Source organism: Lampetra planeri, chromosome 13 (assembly GCF_965212315.1).
Source record: "Lampetra planeri chromosome 13, kcLamPlan1.2.h2, whole genome shotgun sequence".
In the NCBI taxonomy this organism is placed as follows: Eukaryota; Metazoa; Chordata; class Hyperoartia; order Petromyzontiformes; family Petromyzontidae; genus Lampetra; species Lampetra planeri.
In genome coordinates this window covers 2890211-2915434 of record NC_136119.1, presented here as the reverse complement: position 1 = coordinate 2915434, position 25224 = coordinate 2890211, and the positions used below count along the sequence as shown (strand labels likewise).

The following is a 25224-nucleotide window of genomic DNA, read 5'->3' as shown; positions in this document are numbered from 1 at the left end:
GGGTGACTGCAACACGGGGCACTCGCCACGCGAATATGCCCCGATTTGGCGTTAAAGCGCCGTTCGGAACACAAATGGGAGAGAGAGGGAGAGAAAAAATTCGGAGACACGGAGAGAGGTTCGCCACGCAACTTGTGTCACTGCCCAGGGAATGCCCCCCCCCCTCTCCTCCCCCCCCAGCCGGAGCCCGGGTACTTATCCCGGCTGCGGTCCCACCCCCACGTCCAGACACTCACTCTGGAGTAGCCGGTGAAAAGCACCAAGCTCCTTCTCCTCCTTCACCTACTCCTCTTCTTCTTCGTCTTCCTGCACCTTTTGCGTTCACGTCGTGCTCACCTCCCATCCACGTGCACCCTCGGCCCACGCCTTTAGTCAATCATTTCTCTCAGCGCCCGGTTATCATCCGCCGTTGGTTTTCACATCTCGCCTTCTTAAGTTCTGTAACTCGTCCTCCTCGGCTCTTCAGCAGCCTCCTCCACTCGCCACTATCTTTCACGCTCGTCATCCTTGACCCTCGATCTTCCTCCTCCACCACCTCCATCACCGCTTGACATCCCCTCCTCCTGTCGCCCACTTCGCCCCAATCTTCGCTCTCACTCCGCACCTCGCCCCAAAAGCGCAGACGCGTCTCGTCACCTCGTTGGACGCCACCGCCAAAGCCCTCGCAGCAGACATGGAGGCCATCAAGAAGAAGATGCAGATGCTGAAGATGGAAAAGGAGAACGCCATCGACCGCGCCGAGCAGGCGGAGGCGGACAGGAAGGTCGCCGAGGAGAAAGCCAAGCAGGTACGTGCGCGTGTACCTGTGCGCGTGTGTATACGTGTACCTGTGCGCGTGTACCTGTGTGTGTATACGTGTACTTGTGCGCGTGTGTATACGTGTACCTGTGTGCGTGTACCTGTGTGTGTATACGTGTACCTGTGTGTGTATACGTGTACCTGTGCGCGTGTGTATACGTGTACCTGTGCGCGTGTGTATACATGTACCTGTGCGCGTGTACCTGTGTGTGTACCTGTACCCGTGTGTGTACCTGTGTGTGTACCTGTGGGGAGCGCTAGTGTACCTGGCGACCCGGGTTCGATTCCCGCTCATGGCCAACACCAAGTGACGAATATCTGAACCGGTCCTGGGCCTCCCCTAGGTCGACTCAGCCTTAAATAAGCACTTTGTGCGACGTGTAAACCATCGTCACTGGGGAGATACAAAGGTGGTCGGGCGCGGTCTTGACCACCCATCCTCTTGTGCGCCGTGCGGGTTTTTAAAAATATTCGCCAACAGCACTTGCCCCAACAGTCTGTAAAAGGCTATACGGGGAATCTTTGTCTTTGTTTATCTGTATGTATACTCTTTGGTTCTTTCGGTAAAGTCACGGAGGTATAAAATAAAATAAATCACGACGTTTCGGGCGCAACACAAGCGTCCGTCATCAAATCAAGAGTGTACACCTGTGTGCTTGTTTTTTACCTGTGTATGTACCCGTAGGTACCGGCACGTGTCAACGTGTGTACCTGTGTGCGTGGTGTACCTGTGTGCGTGGTGTACCTGTGTGCGTGTGTACCTGTTTGTGTGTGAGCGATAGCGTAGCGGTTCGCGCGCTACGAACCCGGCGACCCGAGTTCGATTCCTGCTCGCAGACAACATCGGTCCTGGGTTTCCTCTAAGTCGACTCAGCCTTAAATGAGTACCTGGCGCGGTGAATAAACATTGGCACTGGGGAGACAAAGGCGGCCGGGCATGGTGTTGGCCTTAATAGGTGATCTCGAGAGTGTATGTCGGTTATGCTGGGATCTTGCCCTTGATGTCTTTGTCTCGGTCTTATCGTTGCACGTGGCGCGTATTCATGCGTGCGTGTGCCCCCTCGGTCACGGCTTACGCCGCAGGTATTTAGGCCTCCTCTAAATAACGATCGCGGTGTGTGAACAGCAGCACTGATGGGAACAAGACCGCGGTCCGTTCCAAAACCACACTTTCCCCAACAGTGGTGGTATGCGGGGATAATTAGTCTTTTCACGTATCTGTGTGTGATCCTCAAATCTGGCCTTAATAGGCACTCGCTAACATCATCACTTCGCCCAACAGCCGACGAGCATGACGGGTCGCTGATGATGTGTGCGCGTGCTGCCGACTGCAAATTGAGTATCGGTTGTCGTAATTGTCTTCAGCATCAGGAAGAGACAAACACGGTCTGGCCAGGATATTCCTGATAACGCGAACTCCTCTGTATTTGATCATAGATGTAGTAGCTACGGTGCTTGAGACCTCACACGGATGTTTTCTCATTAAATACCCAGGAGAACTCACTGTGTCTTCAGGAGAAAACTGATTTGGGGGATCATGCATGCGGGTGTTTGGCCAATCTCAATTTAATATGAGAGTTTGAGTTCACGTGGGAGGAAATCAGAGTATGTGGACAAAACCAAAGCTCCGCGCAGATAGATTTAATTTTCCATTGCCGCGCTGCCATCTGCTGGGCATCTTGAGCGTATCCAAACCTAAAGTCGATTATTATGTTTCCAATGCAATGTGGTTCGGAATGTTCTTCATTGTTGTTGGAGGCAAGTGCTGGGGTTGTCTCTGTGTGAACTTTAGACTTTTAAAGTTGCTGTGAGAATATTTCAAGAAAAATAACCGTCAAGAAGTTGCGAGAAGATACAATCAAAACATATTTTGTACCAGCCCACAATGTTTGGTGGAACACACATGTCATTTATATATTTTTTTAATCCAGTCTTTTACTGGTATAACAAGAACATGCCCTTGACATTTCATGCTAAAGTCTTCCCCTATTCTTTCCACGAATAGACTTCATTTATCATTAACCCGACCAAGTTTCCCGAATGTGTCTTCAATTACCCGATTCTCAACTCAAAGAGCAGATGAACGGGAAGAGATCACAGGAATATTCTCAACCCCCCATAGGATACGCACGATGCCATTATTCTGTCAAGATTTGTATGACTTCGGCCAAAGGCCATAAGACCATACGTCGTATTGTAGTTAATCATCAATGCCGTGACTCCCTGGTTTCTTGAAGTCAGAGAGAGAGTCCTAAATTGACCCTTTGCGATGCAAATTTCTCAAGTTATTGCTGTAACCAACGGACGGATTCACAAACGGACAATTGAAAGTTCTTACAAGAGGCACAACGTATGTCCATTGGCATTTCGAAGTTCATCGTCAATATTGTCCATCCTCGGGAGACTGCTGACTGGTTCTCGTTATATGAATGGAATTTTCACCGATGCCCAAATGCTTGTTTCAGCATGAGGACACACTCTGACTTGTTTATATTGAGTGTGACAAGGCATGCAGCGTGTGTGCATGTGTTCAGTATTCTGTGCTTGAGTTATACTTCCTCTGTGCTGCGTAGAATTAGTACCTTGAATGTCACGGGAAGCCTTTGCATAGCCTCAGACACTCTTTGTAGAGAATAACTATGCCCCCATTTTCTGTGTGCATAATGTACAGTAATAATAATACGTCATGTATTTATGCAGGAAAGCCTCACTGAGTCCCAAGACTCGTTTGCAGGAGGGTGCTGCTTTGGCATGTTTCACCAAATCCTTTTTTTTCCAATGAGTGGTTTGTGTATGGGAGGAAACCCACGGGGGATAGCACTCAAAGATCCACGCAAAAACACAGGTCCACTTACCCTGGCCACATCGCAACCCACCAAGCTTGCCTTCAAATTGCCTGTTCACGGACGCGGCATCTCTGTTACCACAGCAATAACCATCATGTTGACCACATGATGCGAGCAATGTTCCACACACTCGGCCAATATTTAACAAGGAACTTCGCACAGCTGTAAAGGTGGCCGCCACTGTTAACAAGAAGGGCGGTGATGGTGGCGAATGAAGGAGGGAGATGGGCCGAAACATTACTTCACACACAATGGACCCGACTGCCACGGCCGTGAGCGGATTAGTGAATGTTAAACTTCTTTCGCACCATACATAGCCAACCGTGCTAATCGGAGGTGTGGAGGAAGGACAACAAACTAAGTAGTTGTAAAGATTTTAGTTTTCAATCTAAATGATTTAAAAGTGATTCTGCCTCTTCGTGGACACGACATCGACTGCCGCACACCGTCTAGAAATGAGGGGAGGTTGAGGGGACGATGCGTTGCTGATGAGTTTGTGAAAATTGCTTAAAATATATAATATAATTGTTGAATCGATTATTCGGCATCCGTTTTTTTCAAAATGGCTTCTGTCGGGCACAGTGCCTCCAAACCACTGCGAAACTCACCCTTACAGCGTGCCCATTATGAGAGGTGATGACGACGATGTCTTTAATTCCACTCAATTAAGCGCTTAAAACATACGGTTGAGTCTTGTGTGTGTGTGTGTAAAATATTTAGGTGAATTTCGTGAAAATTTATTTTGAAAAATATCTATTCTTCAACTCGTTTAGTTGAAGAATAAATTGAGATAATTTCGCTTTTTCTTTACGTTTGCAGTTGTGGTTGAGGGGTGGTAAAAGTCTTTGTTGGTACCGATTTCTTATTTTAATTTATTTCTTATTTACCCAGTAAAGCCTCACCGGGTACCAAGCCTCTTTTTCAGGAGGGTCGTGCATTGGGATGCTTGGCTAATTGCTTATTGTGGATGGTGTTGAGTGTGTGCGAATGAACCAGAGAATCGCAGTCAAATACACACAGACAGGTCACAAACACATCGCTGTCTGCTGTATCTCAGCCACCTTGTAGCCGAACAGGTGTGTCAGTTACACAATTCTACGTGTTCCACCAACTCTTGCATCATCTAAAGCGTTGGTTTACAGATTTACCACCATACCAATAGACGCAAATTATATTCTAAAATATGTTGTTAAATGAGGTCAGTTTATCGAACGTGAATTCACACTTGTTAGCAATATGGAGAACCTTGTACCAATTAAAATGTTGTCACCTCAAGTAGCACCAACTTCCGCTCTAGCTTCCAGAGTAGATGATGCAGGAGAAATCAAAGAAAGACATCTTCCCAAGTTCCAAATGACCGATACAACAGGCCACATCCATCACCTCCGCATCCTCCTACCCTGTCTCTTTTCCTCTCTTACTCCTTTTCCACTGGAACAGGTGGTTTTCCACTGGCTATTTGCCATACCTAGCCAGAACCAAACCGTCATACGCTGGCCTCACAAGGCATCTGAATCTGGTTTGGGGCCAAGCAGGGCCAGGGGTGGAACTAATCACACATTCGTTGCATGTGACATCACGAAGCATGCCTTGGCTTCTGCAGTGGAAAAAAAGCCGGTACTTCCTGAGCCGCGCCGACCTGGCTTGGCACGGCTCGGTTGTATAATGGAAAATAAATATTTGTCACCCCATCCCCCCCCGCCACTTCGCGTGCCGTCTTACCCCCGCGCCCTCACGCCGTCCTCCCTCCCTGCAGATGGAGGACGAGATGCTGCAGCTGGAGAAACGACTTCGTCTCACGGAGGACGAGCGCGACAAGGCTCAGGAGGAGGCGTTGGTACTGGAGGAGAAACTCCAGGAGGCCGACAGGAAGGCCACTGAGGTGCGGCCTGAGGCGGCGATGAGGGTGGGAGGAGGGAGGGCCCTGCCTCCGGTTTTAGGGGGCAGCAGCAAAGTCCACGGTTGCTTATTGTTTGCAGTATGAGGTGATGTGTGAAGATGGATTTTTTTTCATGAAGTTGGGAAATGTTGATAATTTGGTAATTGCACCCGTGCTGGGCTCCTCACTTTGACCGGTTATCCGGAGAAGCTTGCGTGAACTATATTCCCCCATCTGGTATAGACCCTATTACCCTGAACATGCCCAATGCCCTCAAGGGTAAGCTTGGTTAGTACTTGGATGGGAGACTGCCTGGGAATGCCGAGTGTTGAGATGTCAGCACAGTAATGGATTTACCGTAATCCATCTATCCTGGCTTTGAATGATATCCCCTAATAAGCATGGTGGGTTTTCTTCAGGTGCTCCATCCCTCCTCCCACACGATGTAAAACACTCATCGACAAGTAATTGGCCAAACATCCGAATGGAGGACCCCCCTGAATAATGAATTATGACTCAGTGGGCCTTTCCTGGATGGATAAATAACATAATCGTTATTTGATTCGCCGTTATTGGCCATATAAATGATCACCACTAAAGCTTTGCCATCCCAGGTGACAGCAACTTCTGCTCTTGCACGGACTACAAGTGAAGCGATTCATATTTAGTCTGTAGACAAAACACGCAGGGCCCACAAAGCGGTCGTGGGATTGTAAAGCGAGCATTTTTCAATCGCTCAAACAGACTCCCGTTCCCAGACACGTTCGCCGAAGATACAGTAGCTCAAGCATGCATGCCGGATTTTGTGTGTGTGTGAAGAAACTACAAATGACAGTAATTACCGGATGAGGGTGCCGACGTCGGGAGGTGAGGGGTGAACGAGAGGGTAGTACGCGAGGGAGGTAGGGACAGGGGGCGATGGAGGGTGAAGGGTGGGTGGTCTGCAGGAACCGGTTTGGATGAAGCTGGGTTAGGATTCAGGAGCGAGGGTGTTTATCAGACCGTGGCATCAGCCGCCTCCGAGGAACCCTTTTCATGTCCCTGCTGCGAAATGGCCATATCCAGACCTGCTGCAAGTGGCTTGGCCCGGTCGATTTAACTTTCCTACGATAGAATCAACAGGAGTGAAACCGCTTCCGCGGGCTGATGTGGTTAGTTCTTCAACGCCAAAAGTGAAAAGAATCAAGCCACAGATCTCTGCCGTGTCTGGTGCAGGACACGCACGTGGTCTTGTCTGTCTGCCTGCCTGATTGCATGCCTGTCTACCTGCCTTCCTGTCTATCTTTCTGTCCTCCTATCTGTCCGTCTGCCTGTCTGTCTATGAACAATGAAAAGGAGCCTCTGAGCATATCACCAGTCACCGCATGTGCAGGAATGCCGACCAAAGCCTGACATTGTTTGCTTAGAGAGAGAACGATGCTCGCTCCACTGAGCAGGCGTAGTTGGGTTTACAGAACAATCCCTTCCGTACTTGCCATCCGATGATGCTTACACTGAATTTAAATAGAATAGCAGTTGAATTGCAAGAATCTGGAGTGACAATGCCACACACCTAGAGATGTTCCCACGTTCCAACAAGCATTGTGAGCAGGGTTTACGTATAATAATAACAATACTGTAGTAACGTCAATAATGTACAGTTCTTTGTCAAAACCACTACCGGATGAAGGCTTCCCCACGCCGTGCCAGTTACATATTTCACCACGCTCGTCAATACCGAGTTGGCGAAGGAGCGATGGTGGACCCAGTACCAGTTCAAATACCGCACGCCGGCTTGGTTCAAATATCACATTCGCAGCCCGTGGCCAGGAATCCAACTCAGATCATCACCTTGGATGTAAACCCTCGCCCTGCCTACCTCGTGCGTCGACCGGCCCCCCCATCCCCCCTTTTTGGGGGGTATTACTTTTTGTCCACTTTTCACTTTTAGTGCCGCTCGAGTGCATAAATATTTGTGCCGCAATTCCGGCTGCGCCCCTGAATTAATAAACAACCGAGAGCACGACTGGGCCCTTTATAAGGGCATGCGTGGAGTGCAGGCAAGCGTTGGAGAGTTGCGCTTTGAAGCTCAATGTTGCTTTACATTCCTTTTTTTTGGGGGGGGGGGGCGGGTGGGGGGCTAAAATTCCTCGCGAGACCTTCATGCGGAGTAAGCGGCCCGCCTCCGATAAGTGAGCTTCTGTACGTGAAGACTCAGCGTGGCGGTGTCGCCTGTGATGCGTCGTGAGATGGCGAGCACTGCAGATGAGACTCCAGAGAGATGCCCTCTATGAGATTGAGATTTGTGGCGATCAGAGTTTGAGATGTGATGTGACAGTGAAATGCGATTTAAATGTTCCAGGGGATGCATGCACGTACACTTATACATGTGTGTGTATGGATGTGTCAGCGGAGAACGGCAGCCTCGTGGTCAAGCACACTCTGCGCTCCGAACCCGGGCACCTGAGTTTGATTCCCACTCGGTTAACACAATTGATGATTATCTGAACCAGTCCTGAGCCTCCCCTAGGTCGACGCAGCCTTAAATGTGTACACTACCTGGTGCTGTGTGTAAACATCAGCATTGGGAAGACAAAGGCGGCCGGGCGTGCTGCTGGCCACCTCATGTGCTGAGCTCGCCTTTATATGTACTTGCTAACAGCACTTGCCCCAAATGTCTGTTCAAGGGGGATCTTTGTCTTTGCGTGAGTGAGTGTTTGTAACCGTGTGGTTGACTGAATGTGTTTAACACTCATCATCTGACTCACCTCCTGTCCCCTGCCTGTGGCAGTTGTGTTTTTGTTCACGGTGATTGTGTATAAGATAGATACCTCGAGGCAAAAGCCACACAGGGCTTATAAGGCATCGGGTGACTCACCAGGCATGCATGCGTGCTCTCACCGATATACCTGATGAGATCAAATAGTTGCAGCGTTTGATTTTGCAAGATCTCAGGTTGTGGACGCATGATTTTGGAACAACACAAACCCGCGCGGTCCACGTGCCGTTTTTGTGCGCGCGCGTGTGCGTGTGTGTGCGTGTGTGCGCGTGTGTGCACGTGTGTCACGAACGGTATTTTCACTTTTGTCAATGCTTGGCAAAGCCTTACTTTGGGTCAGAAAAATATAAGACGAATAAAAACAACCAAACTTGGACCAAACTAAACACGCGAAGGAGCCTTGATCCACGCGCACAGCATTTGGAAGCCTCTAAAATTACATGCTTTTTTTTAGGACATTGATCGATCAGTGTCATTCATTTTAGGAGGTTCTCTTATCGAATAGTCTCATGGAAACCTGATGTTGTTCGGCTTTAATTTAAGCACCGTCTTATACAGGTGTTTGAAGATGCAACAGTGACTTATAATGAATATTGACGTGTGTCTTGGTTCGGGTTATCGCGACGGTAGGAACAACACGTGGTCACGTGAAGAGGGCCGCTGGCTGCTCTTGGGAGGTTCATAATGGCCATGTCAGAGAACGGCGATTAAACTGGCTTCCCAAGTCGACCAAATTTGACGGCCCTCTGTCCCGTCACCGATGGCTACACACAAAAACCGCCCCCATCAAATAATACGTCTGGTTGTATCACTTAATTCAGCTTTGCCGAACCTGAATATCCTGGAGGCGTGCCGCTCGCCGTCCGTGGCAATACCTGGGTTGGAATCGTTGTTTTGGGAAGTGTGCCGACTCGTCAACTAGTATTTGGCAAATGTGAAAATTTGTTCAAACGGGAGGCTCAAATGAATCGTTACCAAATTTTGCAACAATCGATCGACTCGTGTGGCAAAGGGCGGACTGGTGAACGGTTACTTGTCTCATTAGCGTACAGTGCTGTACATGCCTAGCTACCTGTGGCCCAATCACCTGGAATGTGCCCAAACTCGTCAGACCTCTGAAGCTAAGCAGGGCTTCGGCCTGGATAGTGCCAGGATGGGTGATCAGTGTGCACACAACTGCTCTTCATCGGTGATGCAAAATACATCGTTGCACCACCACCACCACGTGTAGCATGCTCCCTGCCTGTGCCAACCGCGTTGACCGGCGTGGTGAAACATTCATAATAAAGGTTATTTGGTTAGATCGCGTAAGTATAAATGTGTCGAAACCCTCCACCACCCGACACAGCCAATTCATTTAAGGATTTGTCACGTAAACAAAACGCCAAGGTTTCGACACATGTCTACTTACGCGATCTAACCCAAAAACCCTTATTACGAATAACATTGGTCGCGAAAGTCTACGTGTGGTGAAACATGTTCACATAACTGTAACTGCCGTGGCCCAAGGGGCACGTGGGGTGGGACCTTCATCCAGCCAAGCTGATTGACAACAAAGGACTGCTGCTGACTGACTACAGCGTTGGGAGGGAGACTCAACGTAGAAGACGGGCGGCCGTTGTTGTTGTTGTGGTGGTGGCGCTTTGCGTCTGACTCGAAGGCCGAGGCGGAGCTGGCGGGGCTCAACCGGCAGAGCCAGCTCAAGGAGGAGGAGCTGGATCGCACCCAGGAGCGCCTCACCGTGGCGCTGCAGAAACTCGAAGAGGCCGAGAAGGCGTCCGACGAGAGCAACCGGTGAGCGTGCAGGGTCACGGGCCGGGGGTCACGGGCCGGGGTCATGGGCCGGGGTCACGGGCCGGGGTCACGGGCCGGGGTCACGGGCCGGGGTCACGGGCCGGGTCAGGGGCCGGACTCACGCAGGGAGGAGGGCTTCATGGGGCTGCAGCCTCGCTGGAGTGGCACCGCCACGCAGAAAACAATGAGCCGATGGCCGGTGCAGCAAGTTGGCTCGCATTCGGAATGCTGCGAGTTCAAGTTCTAGATGGGGGTAGAATGTGTACCAATTATGTGGTGGGCAAGTCAACAGCGCTTGTCCCATGGGTAAAGTCCCCCCCTGCCCCCATCATAGAAAAGTAGAGTTTCCACCACTGTCTTAAATGTTGGTTGGGTATCGCTTTGGCTTAACTTTACGGTAAATCATATACGTAACCTGCCAATTGGAGCCACATCACTGCCATGTGCATTACTACTAATGATGTGCCGGAATGAAAATAGTTTTGTTCACGTTAACTTTTGCGAGCTTTCCAATTCGTAGAGAAACGGTGAATAACAATGGAGTGCTGGGCATCGGGCTTGTGTGCTGATAAAATCAAGCAGTCAAGGGAAGGAATTTAATAAACAGAGCCCCCCCCCCCTCAAAACTATAACAGCCCTAGACCCCCACCAAACTGAATCCGGCCCTGGTCAAAAAGAAGATGTTTCATTTGTTTGTGAGAGAGGGGCTATAATTCAAAAGGCTCAGGGCTTATAAGGCATCATGTGACTCAACAGCCAATCGTGCATGTTGCCACCAATCTTCCTTGTAGGATCAAATCGCTCCGCTGTTTGATTTCACAACAAGAGTTAAGGTTGCGAACACAAATTACTGTGGAACGCCAAGATCCCTTGTGAGCCTTCCTTCATCAGGTCGGTGGGCAACTCTTGCCTCCGTCGCTGGCCGTGAGCCACCTGGGGAAATGCCACATTATCTGAGGTTTTTTTTATGTAGAAATTACTTTGACCAATGTTTGCAACAACACAAAATACTTGTTTTATGTTTATATCGTTTTAAACAAATGTTAATCGTAATAAAAAATATGTGAAACATTCAACATTGAGACGAAACAAATTATGGCTATTTTGTTCAAAGTCGACATTGTATCTTATGTGCTGCTTTTTCGATGAAAAATTTTTAATGACAAATTTAGTAACAAAAAATTGTCTGAATGAAGACACAGACCAATATAATTTAGTAGCAATATTAAAGACTGCAGTGACTTGAGAAAGACAAAAATCGTAATTGTCTTTACAGTATATCTATATATAAATACGTATCGAGTTCACCGATTGGCTCACCTGACATTGACAGAGGGAAATCGCGTGCCCCTCACACCCGACATTTAACAACTGCGGGTGGCCTACACGTCAGACTGCTTTAGACGGAAATGAAAAAGTCAAAGACTAAAAATTCCTGCTTCTGACTGGGTGAAGACTGTGACTGCCGAATAACCCTAACCACACGGGACACTTGCACGCAGGGGCATGAAGGTGATCGAGACGAAGTCGCTGAAGGACGAGGAGAAGCTGGAGGTGCAAGAGGTGCAGCTGAAGGAGGCAAAGCACATCGCCGAAGAGGCCGACCGCAAGTACGAGGAGGTGAGACGACAATGACGACGCCGCTCACTGTTTCACGCCGCTTGCTGTTGCTCGCGCCCAGTGCTCCGTTCCAGCCGGGTCTGTCTGGGTCAGCAAATCACGAATATAGTTTCCGCACCCGGCCCACCACATCCATTACACATCTCGCTATGGCTGTGGCCACTGCTCGTCGCGTGTTCTACTCCCGGGCGACCGGCGACCCGGAAAATACTGAGCGAGAAATTCAGGCCCTGCGTAGACCTCCAGTGAATGAAAGTAACGAGGCAAAGTCACCGATCTACTCGGTGGCCGAGTATTGTGCTCCATCCTGGTCCGGGAGCTTCTACAAAAAACTTCTTGATGCACAATTAAATAACACTCTGCATCATTACCGGAACACTGACACCATTCCCCTAGAATCCTGTTTTGGTGAAAATTCTGCCACGAAATATCTGCAGAGACATGCAAACTCCAAATAAGTTGACACGTTTTCTTGCCAAAGACAACCACCTACCCATCGTCAGCCAAGGCCTTAACAACGTCACCTCGCAGCCAACTCAAGTCCCGATCCCCCTTCTGGGTTTGAATCTCACCCAGATCCAGAAGAACCTTGGTGAACAGAGTGGAACAACGCAGATGTCCAGGATAAACACATCATTCTCGACCCAAGCATTGCACCTTCTGGCTTTGACGTTCCTCAACGACACTGGCGTGTATACATATCATATATCCATACATGTGTATGCACAGTCATATGGTGTAAATACATAGAAACAAAGATGTGCGCTGCACGCGTATGGATTGAGAACATTTGTCCTGGTGGTGCAGGTCGCCCGTAAGTTGATCGTGCTGGAGAGCGACCTGGAGCGGGCGGAAGAGCGTGCCGACCACGCCGAAACGTAAGCCCTGAGCCACCGCACAACCCGGAGGCTCTGACCCCCCCCCCTACCCAGAGAACCGTTGCTTTGTGAGGGTTCCTAACCCTAACCCTATCACAGCCTCCCACCTGCCCAGGGCCCCCTTTCAAGGCTCCTGTTCTGAGAAGTGGTCAGATGGCTCAAGGGTGCAAGGACTGTGCAAGCACCGCTGCTGAGATCCTGAATTAAAATTTGGGTTTTGGCCACCACCGATTAAAACTTGGTTTTCGTGTGTCATGAGCTATCTGTCTCAGCCAAGTCACACAGGGACTCAGAGACAAATACATAGACCCCTCTATGTAGGCTGATGGGGTAAGTGCTATGAGCGAGCACCTATGATTGCTGGCAAGGGATGCGAGGGTTGGTGTGGCCATCACCACGCCCGGCCGCCTTTGTCTCTTCAAGTTTACACACCACAACAGCCACAAAAAACTTCGCTATCAAATTTCGTTTTCACTTAACCGATGAAGGTTGTAGCTCTGAGAACTAAGAAATTAAATGTTGGTTTCAACTGCCAATTAAATTAACGTTTGAAAAATGTATTGCCCCTAAGTGTGGAAAAAGATCACATGAAGGCGTTTCAGAAGTAGTTCTGTGGTATCACCCTTCCTTGGGCCATTCTCTTAACATGGGGCGATGCAACATTTTGGAATCATTCCGAATGGACAAACTCCTGATGCTGATGGCATTATGCATTCCAAATTTAAGATTTTTTTTTATCAAAGATTTAAAATATATCAAACATATCGATATAAAAAATATCCAAGATATATCAAAGATATATTTTTAAGTTAATGGAAAGGAGGATATGAAAATTAAGAAACAATCCTCTGGTTTGGAAGTCTCTTACAGTGGTGCTTAGGCCATTCATTTGCCTGAGAATATTTTCTAACGTCCAAAAGTCGAACCTCTCACCAGTAACATTCCTTGTTTATTAATCAAATAACTCAGATTTAGAAAAATGGGAAGTGACTTCATCATTAACACGACGCCAACCCAGTCTGGGGGAGGCATTTCTGGCTGCTTTGGTTATTTATTAGCTGTGAGACTATGATGACAAATTGAACAAATATAAAAAAGGAACTACATTGGTAGTGGTGTCCGAGCACAAATCAACAAGAATAATCTCACCAAGTTCACCATCTACACTGCCTTACAACAGAAAAATGAAAAGTAGGTTAACATTTCAAGCAATGGCCCTTCTTCAGTCTGCATATGTGTTTCTGTTGCAAGGCAGGGTTGATAATTATGAATGTGGTGAGTTTAACTGTATGTATTTTTTGTGAGAATTTGAGCAATTGTTTGTCAAGTGCGACTAACTCACCGCAGCGCGCACACCGTGCACGTCTAAACACCAACTTCTGTTCGTTTGTAACGTCACCGCGGACCCCTCTGTGCCACCGTATACTTAACCGCCTATATTTACCGCACCACAGCCCCAACGTATAATCTCACCGGCTCCCACCACCTCTTTCACCGCGGTGGCATGTACGTGTGAGAGCGCGTGTGCGTGCGTGCGTCTGTTATGAAAATCACGGTTTGGGAAAATGCCTGCATGTACCACCCCCACGCGCGACCCTGGACCCCACACTAACAGCCGCTCACGACGCCTGGAGGAGGAGCAACAAGTTGCCCTTGAGAGTGTCAAGTCCCTCTTGGTGACCGATGAGAAGGTAGAGAAACCTCGCGTCGGCGTGCACCTCCGCCTGGAACCGGGTCGCCGCGTCCCCACCGAAAACATTTACCCCAAAAACTGACGACGATCAATCTCGGGCAGCAGCTCTTGAAGGCAAATGGCGAACTTTGTAAAACGTGCGCAGAACTAGACGTCGATGATCTAGATGGTCCGTTAAAAATGTCCGTCGGTCATCAAATTTGGAACTCACTCTCAAGGGCTGCTGAAATACTGCGGGCGATCGAGGGTGGGTGGACGAATATGTACCAATGAGCATTCGTTATGAAAGGTTTTGAGAACTGCACACAAGGAGTGCGGCAACTCCGAGCTTGCTAAAATCATCCGAAAAAGTGCACGGTTGTTGTTACGTGGCGTCGATGTGACCGCAAACAGGTGCCATGCCGTTTTTTGGTTTTGGTTTAGCAATTTCTCGTTTTCAAAACTTTTTGACCACCCCTCCCTCCTCGCACCTCCCTTCCTCGTTAAGTGCGCAACCGAGCTGCAAGGACAGTCATGACGATCACTGCTGCATGTGCCCGCCTGCTGCTACCCGCGCTGTGCCTCGCTACACGAAAACCAAAGTGGAACTAACAGGCATTTTTAGAAAACCTGGATATTCAGTCCCAAATCACATCATTAATCATGTGTACAATTTCCTGCATTCTTGGGAGCTTTTGCCTGTGTGCATTTCTAGGCTGTGCGCAGCCATGGAGTTGCCTTCCCACGACCCCATTTCCCCATCTCGCTCTCTTGCTTGCGCGCTCTTTATTTCACGGCATCTCCCTTGGCCCCCTTCCCGCCCTCTCCCATTCCTGTTTCCTCAACCCACCTCGCTCTTAACCCTTCCCTCCCCTTCCCTCCCCTCCCCCCATCATCCCTTCCTCTCCTCTTCTCTCCTCTCCCCTTCCCCATACCGAATCCCCCCTCAACCCTCCCGCCCATCATCTCCACCACAACAGCAAATGCTCGGCGCTTGAGGAGGACCTGAAAAACATGACCAACGACCTGAAATCCCTCATGGCACAGAACGAGGAGGTTAGAGGCGTGACCGTGGATCTTTTTGACGGGCCTGCTTGGTTCCCACATGCTGCCGATTTTGGTGGTTGTTTGTTTTATTGCTCTCGTCTATATTTGAAACTCTTGCTTCGCCCACGGGGTTTCATGCAGCAGCGTTTGCCAAACTCCAGTGCTCCAAGTGGCAATTTTACATTGGTCTCTTTAAGCCCATTCTTATAGCAACAGAGGCTATCGCAAAGGCCCTACGTTTAGGCTCTGTAAGCTTTTACCCAACATATCCATCTTGAGTCGACTGCGGAATTGGCTGGCAGCCAGTGACAAGCTGTGGACAGTGACCGGCCAATGAGTTCCGCGACGATGGGCCGGGTGCGGAAAATCTCTTCGCCGAGCCACGGCGTGGGTTTTCACATTGTGCCGCCACTCTCCACAGCGGTACGAGTCGTCGAACGCCGATCGATAGCGTTGATCGCTGCAAGCGGTGTAACGCACGATCGAAGGCGACAGGACTTTGGGAAGCGCTGTTGCACATGGCATCTTGAGATGTGGTGGCATTTAGACGCTACATACGGACGCACACGCACACATGCTGTATTGTCAACTGTGTGTAGTTTATGACAGTGAGGCAAACTCAACCTCTGCATAGCGTGGGTGGGCTCACTGTGAGGCATAAACACCAAATTGAACCCAACAGCCGCACGCTTTGCAACAGGAAGACTAAAAACAATTATATTCTTAAATAAATGTTTCCTCCAGGATAAGTTATCCTCAACAATTTACTAAAACTTTGGACAATTTGTAGCTTATTAGAAGAGCTCTGTCTTTGCCAGCGCTAATGAACAACAGAAATTGGGAGGGTTTGTTTGAATGTAAAGCGTTTAACATTCTAACCTTTAAAAGGCTGCTAACAAAAAAGACATTCACCAACGGTCAGATTTAAACAAAAGCATAAAAAACATTTACTCGCTTAACAACACAAACAAAACACTCCACAGAAGAAAAGTAGTGAGGCCCCATTGAGACTTTCACGAGGAAAGAAACACGTCAACATGATTCCAGAAGAAAAAAAAATTAACTCTGCAATTGGTCATTAAAATATATAATTGGTAACGTAAACACGTTTCAATCGGCATGTCCTGTAACGTGATGGAATGATTGGAGTTAATTTCTCATTGCTTCTGCCAGGATTTGTATTTTGCCTGCAGGATAGCACTCAACTACGGGTTTGAATTCCGTGCAAAACATTTCAAGCGCATACATACGTTTAAATATGCAACTCTATCTCCATTCATTATGTGAGTCGTCTCAAATACAAATGCACCTTTGCATCACGGGGTACAATCTTGGGATTCATACTCTTAGTTTTTTTGGGTAAAAAAAAAAAACCTAAGAGTATGAATCCTTGCAGTCACGAAAGCTTCAAATCAAGTATAAACAATTTTGGGAATTATCCTAACAAACCGACGACAGATGACCGCACTTGGGGACACTTTTGAAGCTGGGGTTGAGGAAAGTCGCTACTGGGGTGGGGGTCACATTGAGCATCAAAGGCCTGGCCTATAAAAGAGTATTGAAGGTGCACAGCAAATTACCTGACACTATTTGAGGGTGGGGTGGGGGGCACAGAGGATTGGTCAGCTGTCACCTACCTCACAGTACAAGTAAGTCTACGAGTAACTGACCTAAATGTTGCCGACCTCCCCAGCCGTTAATAATAATAATAAAAGGCACAACCCGTTACACACGGCGTTCCAGGCATAGCTGAGTGGTGCAGATAAAAGGTTAACGTAAATAAGACGGCAAGATTGCATCGGCTGCACGTCGCGCGTTCAACGGAGGGTTTATCCGGTAAACGTTTTGGAGTCGCGAAGCGCGTCCAGATAAGCTTGGTTTTTTTTTAATTCAAATTGCTTCCATCCACCCTAGAGCGTGGGGTAGTGTTCACCTCCATTTTTCGTTCTCGGTCAGTGATTTACAAATTCCACGTTCCTATGGCAGGTACCAAGTCTGTAAATTGTTGTGTACAAAATGTCCCAATATTAACCAGGCTCAAGGTCACCAGGCAGCACAGCATCCAGTCATAAAAAGAAAGACAAATAAAAGCCTTTGCATGAATCCCATACGCGCGGATTGTTACAGTTGTTAAGCCGACTACAATTTGGGGCACACCAACCTTTTTGTTAAACAAGCGAGATGATCTGACCACAGCAGGGAGAGATCGTAGTCATCGTCGATCTGAATTTTCCCCAGCTGTCCGCGTGGGCTTTAGTAGGCACGGAACCCATCGAGGGGGCAAAGACGTACGAGCACGGATTCTCCTCGCCTTGTTCAGCCTGCGCCTCTCTCAGACTGTCACGGGCATGTTTCAGACCGAACATGACCATGATCACCATGCAGCGGTGAAAATATCTCGCTCATTTAAGAAAAGAACGCCAAGCCCCTGACTTGTCACGAGCGTTCATATTCGCAGCTGCGCTATACGTATTATTTAGCTACTCAGGAGCTCCGCTGTTCAACCGTACACTTATACATTTACCAGCGCAAACAGGAATAGTATTTAGGGCTTCTGTAAGTCATGTATGCAGTGCTCATCTGTGTGTGCGCGTGTCTTTCCCTCCACAGTATTCCCAAAAAGAAGACAAGTTTGAGGAGGAGATAAAGGTCCTGAGCGAGAAGCTGAAGGAGGCCAGTATTTGATTTGTAAACAGAATGACTGTTGTTTGCTGATAATTGTCTGGTTGAATCCAAGCGCGTTTTGAGGAGGTGCACATTACAAAACAACTGCTTGAGACACAGGAGAGCAAAACCTGTTGGTGTAACAATGAGGCTTCCAAATGCTTTTGATACAATCCAAAGTGACAACACGACAAAAACCACACTGTCTAAGAAGTCGTGTCTGAAAGATTCCAATGTGCGTCGCGTCAGATGCCTCGCCTGTGCCACTTGATCCGAGTTTGGTTCAGTTTGGTCGGTCACCGTTGTGTTTGTTTGTCATCGTCAATTTTTGGAGTTGCGAACCGGTAAGCGGAGTCTAACCCGTCTCGTGCACCATGCTGTGCTCGGCGCAGGTGGAGCAACGGGCCGAGTATGCGGAGCGGACAGTTGTGAAATTGGAGAACAGCATTGATGACCTGGAAGGTGAGTGTGGGGAACTTTTAGATGGGCAATGACTTTTTTTTGGTCGGTGGAATCATCACGACTCAAAGGTGTCCACAGTCCACGTGCAAACAATGGGTGGTGGAGCTGATCATTTGTGCAGCTGATGAATGGCACTGGACCTAATTGGTCGGCATGCCGACCACTGCACCACCTGGACGTAGCTTTTAAAAAACTATTTGGTGATACTGCGTTGGCAGTGGTGCACAAGCAGCATATACACTTTGTTTTTTTGGTAAAGTCACGTAGGTTAAAACAGAAAAAAAACCTATGTGACTTTACCGAAAAAACCAAAGTGTATGGATCCTTGCAGTCACGAAAACTTCAAATCTCGAAGCAGCATATAACAAAACAACTGAACACATTCGTCTATACCAATGCCCTAAAAGGAAAAAAATATATAACAGGAGACGTTTCGGGCAACGGCCCTTCTCAACATCACATAGAGAGGCCCGAGAGGTAGAGTTTCCCTGTTCTTCCCGCTGCTGAAGTTTGAGGTCGACTGAATCTACCTCTCTATGTGCTATGAAGAACAAACGTGAGGGTTTATATATATATAATGTATTTAAGTAGACAGTGAACAATACGCCTAAAGTCTTCTACGACCATACACTATAATTTGAGTGGTTAGACTATGTTTTTAAGGTGGTTGAGGGTAACGAAAGGAGCTGCTTGTGGTGTCCCAACATCTTTCGTCAGTAGAAACTAAATAGTACCATGTTGGGTCGAAGTTTCACCCTGCTCAGAGCAGCATGGGGCAGTACTCGTATCCTTGGGTGGAAAGTAATCGGTGTATGTTTGTATGTAGAACTTCTTTCACACCATACGTAGCCAACCGTGGTAATCAGAGGTGGAAATTCCCCAGTTTTTCTTAAGGTCATTTACTGTTGGCTTCCCACAAAGTGGTGCTTATTGGTATAAAATATTTTATAGGTACAGTATATTCAAAATAATAATATCCCACCAGAAGATTAAACGCTGGGAAGAGGCTTGGGTGTGTAGTTTTCCGGGGAAACTGCAAATTATGACACACGAGCGTCCGGCTTTGTGTGAACATTCAAAACGGAAACCCGTTTCCGAAAAGCAAAAAAAAATATCTGGCAAGCCCCTCGGTAGAGTGGATTAGGTTGCAAGTTCTGACAGGGCCCATACTTAAAATATTGCACTAAGCTGTGCTCCTACCAGTGATAAAAAAAACGCCAGGCATGTGCATTTGACCCGTAGTTGAACGCTAGACTATTTTTTTCTTTACGCTTGCTTCATATTAAATAAGCGCCAATGCGAATATCCATTTGTTAGTGTGCATTTGACTCGACACTCTATCGGGCGATATCGACTTCATTTGGATGAAGCGGAACAATGGCACGCACCTTCTGATGTGAAACATTTGTCTGGAAATGGACTGCGGCCGCGGCTGAGTCTGTGAAACATTCCAGCCAGATAACTCAAACAGTTGAGCGGAGGTCGGTGGGCAGACAGGAACGCAGTCGGGCGCGACTGCTCACTCCCCTATGTCGTTGGCAGGGAGACTCAAATAAAAATGGTTGTCAGTGAACCGATCCACACATTTCATAAACATTTATTTCCCTGCACTACTCCTAAGAGGGTAGTGAACCGGTCACGTTGACACCCAAGGTCAGAGAGTCAAAAGAGCAAACCGCAGCGTTTCCAAGTCCTGTCATAGACAACGGGCTGAGGAACGTTGCAACATTCCAACTAAACGTACGGCGGTTTAATTTGTGTGCCATTTCCTGCACGTTTCTGTTGTCCTTGGGCTCTGTGAAGTAGACATGTGCCAGCAGAAGCACTGAACGGTGTGGCTATCTACTGCAGGGTCGTTGTTTTTTGCTGTCGTGCTATATAAATCTCTGATGTGTTTTCAGTTGCTCCACGTGTCGTTTTGGCAACAATATCCAACATTTATCTCCACATACTGGGAGCTTCTTCGACGAACTGAATTGAGCGCCTCACTTTGTCCCTCGATTGTGTAAATCAGCTGCACAATTCACTGACTTAAAGAGACTCTGAGCAAGCGGAGATAAATGTCGGACATACTTCCAAAACAACGCGGTACTAAACTCGAAAATGTACCGGACAGTGGCGTGACTATCTCCTAACCTTCATGCCCTGTCAACAGAGCAACTGGCCAGAGCCAAGGAGGAGAACCTGGGAATCAACCAGGTGCTGGACCAGACCCTGCTGGAGCTGAACAACATGTGAACGCGCGCCACTGTCGCCGTCCCCTCATCCCCGCGTGGCTCCACACACACCGCACACGGCAGTGCACGCGTTCGGCAGCCCCGGGGGGGCCACGGGGCAACACGCATCGCACCTCAAAGCAGTGTCATTGTCAACTGTGGCCACTTGCCGGCTGGCCTCGGTTGGCCAGCGGTGGTGGACTGCAGCTAGGGTCAGCTGGCTGGGTAACAGTCATGCAACAAATCTCCCTCAAGCAATTCAATGAAATGTCATGATTGAGTTTAAATCACCGCATTCTTCAGATTGTAAAACACTCCAGAAAGTAAGACAGACCCCCTCCCCCATCCAAACTTGTGCCAGGTTGTCATTAAAGCTCAACAAATATGGTCACACACTCACCTACTGTTGTGTCTTGACCCTCCAGAGCAACCCTCGACTCACTCCTTAATCAGACCAGAGGCAGAGAAGCTTCAACATGAACGAGTGCTTTACTGAACGACTCCATGAAGTGACCCCGGATTATAAGATGCACTTACAACTTTTGTCTTAAATTAAAGGGAAACTGTGTCTAGTAATGTGGAGCATATGGTAAAAAAAATCTCATATCTGTTCACTTGCATTGTTTCTTTTTATTCTGTGTTTTTATTGGCATAGAAGTTTTTAAAATATATATAATTTGCATACACGTTGACGTCTTCCTGTATGGCAGCACCAGTGGAGCACGGATGAGAGAAAGTCGAGGATAAAAAGGCTCAATAACATGAAAAATAAAATTGTCTGGAACTGGGAATTACTCTCCCAGAAGTGGATGGGCTATAGTCCGAGACAGTGGGAAGTGGGCCATGAGTTGGCTGCCAGATTGTTACCGACCCTGTCAGTATTGTCGTGGCATGAAGTCAAAAGATAGTCAAATAGCGGATCATTAATTCTCATGCATAAATCATTGCATTTCCAAATTTTGACATGATGTTCATTGATTGCTCATTATATACCTAATATTGAAGGATAGGCATGCAATGATCCATCAATTACGACCGTTATGCTTAACACATTGTATTGAAGTGTTTGCAAAAAAGAAGAACGTTGACGGTGTATGCAATTTATAAGCAATTGTTAACTTTGAGACAACACAAGAGGACAAATTAGATAAAAACTCAATCTTTAATTAAATTACTCAGAATCATGAAAGTTGATAAACTTGTATGAGAGAGGGCGACCTGTTACCGATTTGGTAAGTGCACTCCAGAGGTGGGACAAAGTCATTGTTATGCAAGTCCAAGTCGAGTCGCAAGTCATCAAATTCATGACTCGAGTCTGACTCGAGTCCAAGTCACATGACTCGAGTCCACATCTCATAGGTGGGACAAAGTCATTGTTATGCAAGTCCAAGTCGAGTCGCAAGTCATCAAATTCATGACTCGAGTCTGACTCGAGTCCAAGTCACATGACTCGAGTCCACATCTCAGAGGTGGGACAAAGTCATTGTTATGCAAGTCCAAGTCGAGTCGCAAGTCATCAAATTCATGACTCGAGTCTGACTCGAGTCCAAGTCACATGACTCGAGTCCACATCTCATAGGTGGGACAAAGTCATTGTTATGCAAGTCCAAGTCGAGTCGCAAGTCATCAAATTCATGACTCGAGTCTGACTCGAGTCCAAGTCACATGACTCGAGTCCACATCTCAGAGGTGGGACAAAGTCATTGTTATGCAAGTCCAAGTCGAGTCGCAAGTCATCAAATTCATGACTCGAGTCTGACTCGAGTCCAAGTCACATGACTCGAGTCCACATCTCATAGGTGGGACAAAGTCATTGTTATGCAAGTCCAAGTCGAGTCGCAAGTCATCAAATTCATGACTCGAGTCTGACTCGAGTCCAAGTCACATGACTCGAGTCCACATCTCATAGGTGGGACAAAGTCATTGTTATGCAAGTCCAAGTCGAGTCGCAAGTCATCAAATTCATGACTCGAGTCTGACTCGAGTCCAAGTCACATGACTCGAGTCCACATCTCAGAGGTGGGACAAAGTCATTGTTATGCAAGTCCAAGTCGAGTCGCAAGTCATCAAATTCATGACTCGAGTCTGACTCGAGTCCAAGTCACATGACTCGAGTCCACATCTCATAGGTGGGACAAAGTCATTGTTATGCAAGTCCAAGTCGAGTCGCAAGTCATCAAATTCATGACTCGAGTCTGACTCGAGTCCAAGTCACATGACTCGAGTCCACACCTCTGGTGTACTCTACATAGCGCCCCATTGGTTTGTCCAAATTCCACAGGTTCTATTTCTGTCGCCAGCTCACCATTTCAGCAACCGTTTGATATTAACAGTACGTTAACGGTGTTAAACACCACACATGCTATTAACAATCACCTGCCTAAGGGCAATGAATAAAACATATATATATTTGATATGATCCGAACTTTTGATCCAAAATCACCAACATTGCTCCGAGCTCTTACCGGTTGTCAGCGTCATCAAACGTAAAACTATTTTGAGTTGCGATGCTTTCACCCCCACAATCCTTTATACGCAACATACAGTTGCCTCTCTTGGCTTTTCCCCACAATCCTCGAGATGCAACGTACAGTTCACCGTCTTGCCTGTGAAACGGCTCAAGCAGAACGCTTTGAATGAACAGACTGCATCGTGCCACGTGATGGTCACCCCCCATGAAGGCTCTTTAGTTGATTGGAAGGCATGCGTGCGTTACATTGAATTCACAGCTGTTTTGAGTTCAACCGGTGTTGATGTGCACTGACACAATCGTATGCATCCTCACATGCAATCTGCGTAACTGCAGCCGTCAGGTATTTGGATTATGCAATAATATAAAGTCACCTGAAATATCACAATGTATTGTGCATTCACATATTGTAGCCGCGGATGTGTTCTTTGCAAACGTGTTTTAAGATTAAAAGAAGTCTGCATGAGCAACACATGAAAGCATTAGATCAGCAATTATTTTGTTTTGCGAGGTTTTTTTTGTACACGGGAATTACTATTTTACCGAGCCTGATACGTACGTAAATTGGCAACTGCTTAGAGATAGACCTGTGGCGAGATGTGAACTGCCTCGCCTGGTATACATGAGGTCGTGGGTTCGTTCCCAACCCTGACGCCTGCTGTATATCTGGAGTTTGCGTGTTCTCCCTGCAGTCGCGTGGACTGTTCTCCGGGTCCTCCGGGCTTTCTCTCCACATTTAGAAACATGCATTTGGACGAGTAATTGCCTGCTGTACATTCCCACGTGATAAGCCATTTCGTTGAACCATCATTTGTGGCCAGGTCGCTTCTGAATAAGAGAAATATATCTCAGTGGGCCTTAAATAAATAAAAAGTTTAGTTTAAAAGAAACCCAGTATGGTAACAATTTTCTCACGAACCATGTGCCAAGATGCACTGCATATCCGGACACCGGTTGTGCAGGGATTTGCAGTTCAAAGAAAACGCCGAACCTGCCCGTACGTAAACCTTGGAAGCATCCCGCCGTAGTATGATGCACAACCAGATTAGTCATGCAATGGATTAAACATCCCTGTAGATTATTGCAATCTGTACAATAGTGGCGCGGCGCGTGCCAGGCGTGGGTAATTGTACAGGTGGTTCAATCTTGATTTGAAGCTTTCGTACCTGCAGGAATCCATACTCTTTGGTATAATTGTAAAGGTGTTTTCCTGGATTCAGTGGCCTGAGCATCGATTACAGCCAAACTGCAGATTAGGAAGGATTACGTTAAAGGAGCCTCACCCAGAGATTCCAGCCGTCATTTGCGGTTCGTTGAGTCAATGGTGAATTTCATTTTAAGTTCACAATACATGCATCGAATCATGCAAGGAATGTTTTATTAAAATATATTGTTTAGAATGGGTTCAAGTGACCCAGGAACTCGAGGCCCCCACACGAACCTCAATATTTAAAATAATAATCAATTATTGAAACCATTCATTGAATTGCACCATAACTGTCATGGGTAGAGCGTCATTTCATAGGCTTTCGCAAGCAACTTCAAAGCAATGAAAATGGAAAACATTTTTGAGGTCAGTGTCGCTCTTGGGTTCTCGACACCAGTGTCCTGCTGTTATCCGGTCCGATTTGCCCATCTCGATGGAATGCGTTTAACATTGTTGACGGACGGATGAGATAATCAGGTCCCGTATTGAGAAGCGGCAGCCAACAAGTAGCTCTCAGCCCAGTTTCCGAGTGCCTCTATATGCAGCAGCATGTACTTTGCTCTGGCTCAGTCAATAATCACCAACATTATCAAATTATGGCAGGTCAATGTGAAGCCCATCTTGTTTTTGTAAAAAAAACAACCGACCCATGACCAAAAAACTACTTTTAAAATTTATAAGGCTGTATTGTTATCTCAATTCTAAGAAAGTTTTAAAACCGGTACACGAAAAAATATTTTCGTACATTAAGCTTTCCGCTACGGGCTGCTCAGTTTTTTTTCTTAAATACATTTGTTTATGTTGGCAAGAATGGCTGATGTTCCGCAGATCACTGTGCCGCTGGGGAGTCATGCTCTGGCTTTCAGTTTTGCCTTATTTGGTCAGGCCGCCGAGGGGCCAGGGCCCAGGGAAG

The 25224-nt window shown here is 47.4% G+C and overlaps 1 protein-coding gene across 2 annotated transcripts; it reads left to right on the top strand.

Moving 5' to 3' along the window:
- The first annotated feature begins 210 nt into the window (after positions 1–210).
- On the top strand, positions 211–23583 carry LOC144721921 (uncharacterized). Of its 2 annotated transcripts, none has more exons than XM_078599871.1 (9): positions 211–787; positions 5401–5526; positions 9942–10075; positions 11578–11695; positions 12503–12573; positions 15226–15301; positions 17903–17965; positions 18349–18418; positions 20574–23583. In XM_078599871.1, exons 1-9 carry the CDS (start codon positions 674–676, stop codon positions 20654–20656), a joined length of 855 nt encoding a protein of 284 aa, XP_078455997.1. In that variant the 5' UTR covers positions 211–673; the 3' UTR covers positions 20657–23583. The 2 variants fall into 2 exon arrangements, with proteins under 2 accessions (XP_078455997.1, XP_078455998.1); XM_078599872.1 differs by lacking the exon at positions 15226–15301 and adding an exon at positions 14189–14264.
- The last annotated feature ends 1641 nt before the right edge of the window (positions 23584–25224 follow it).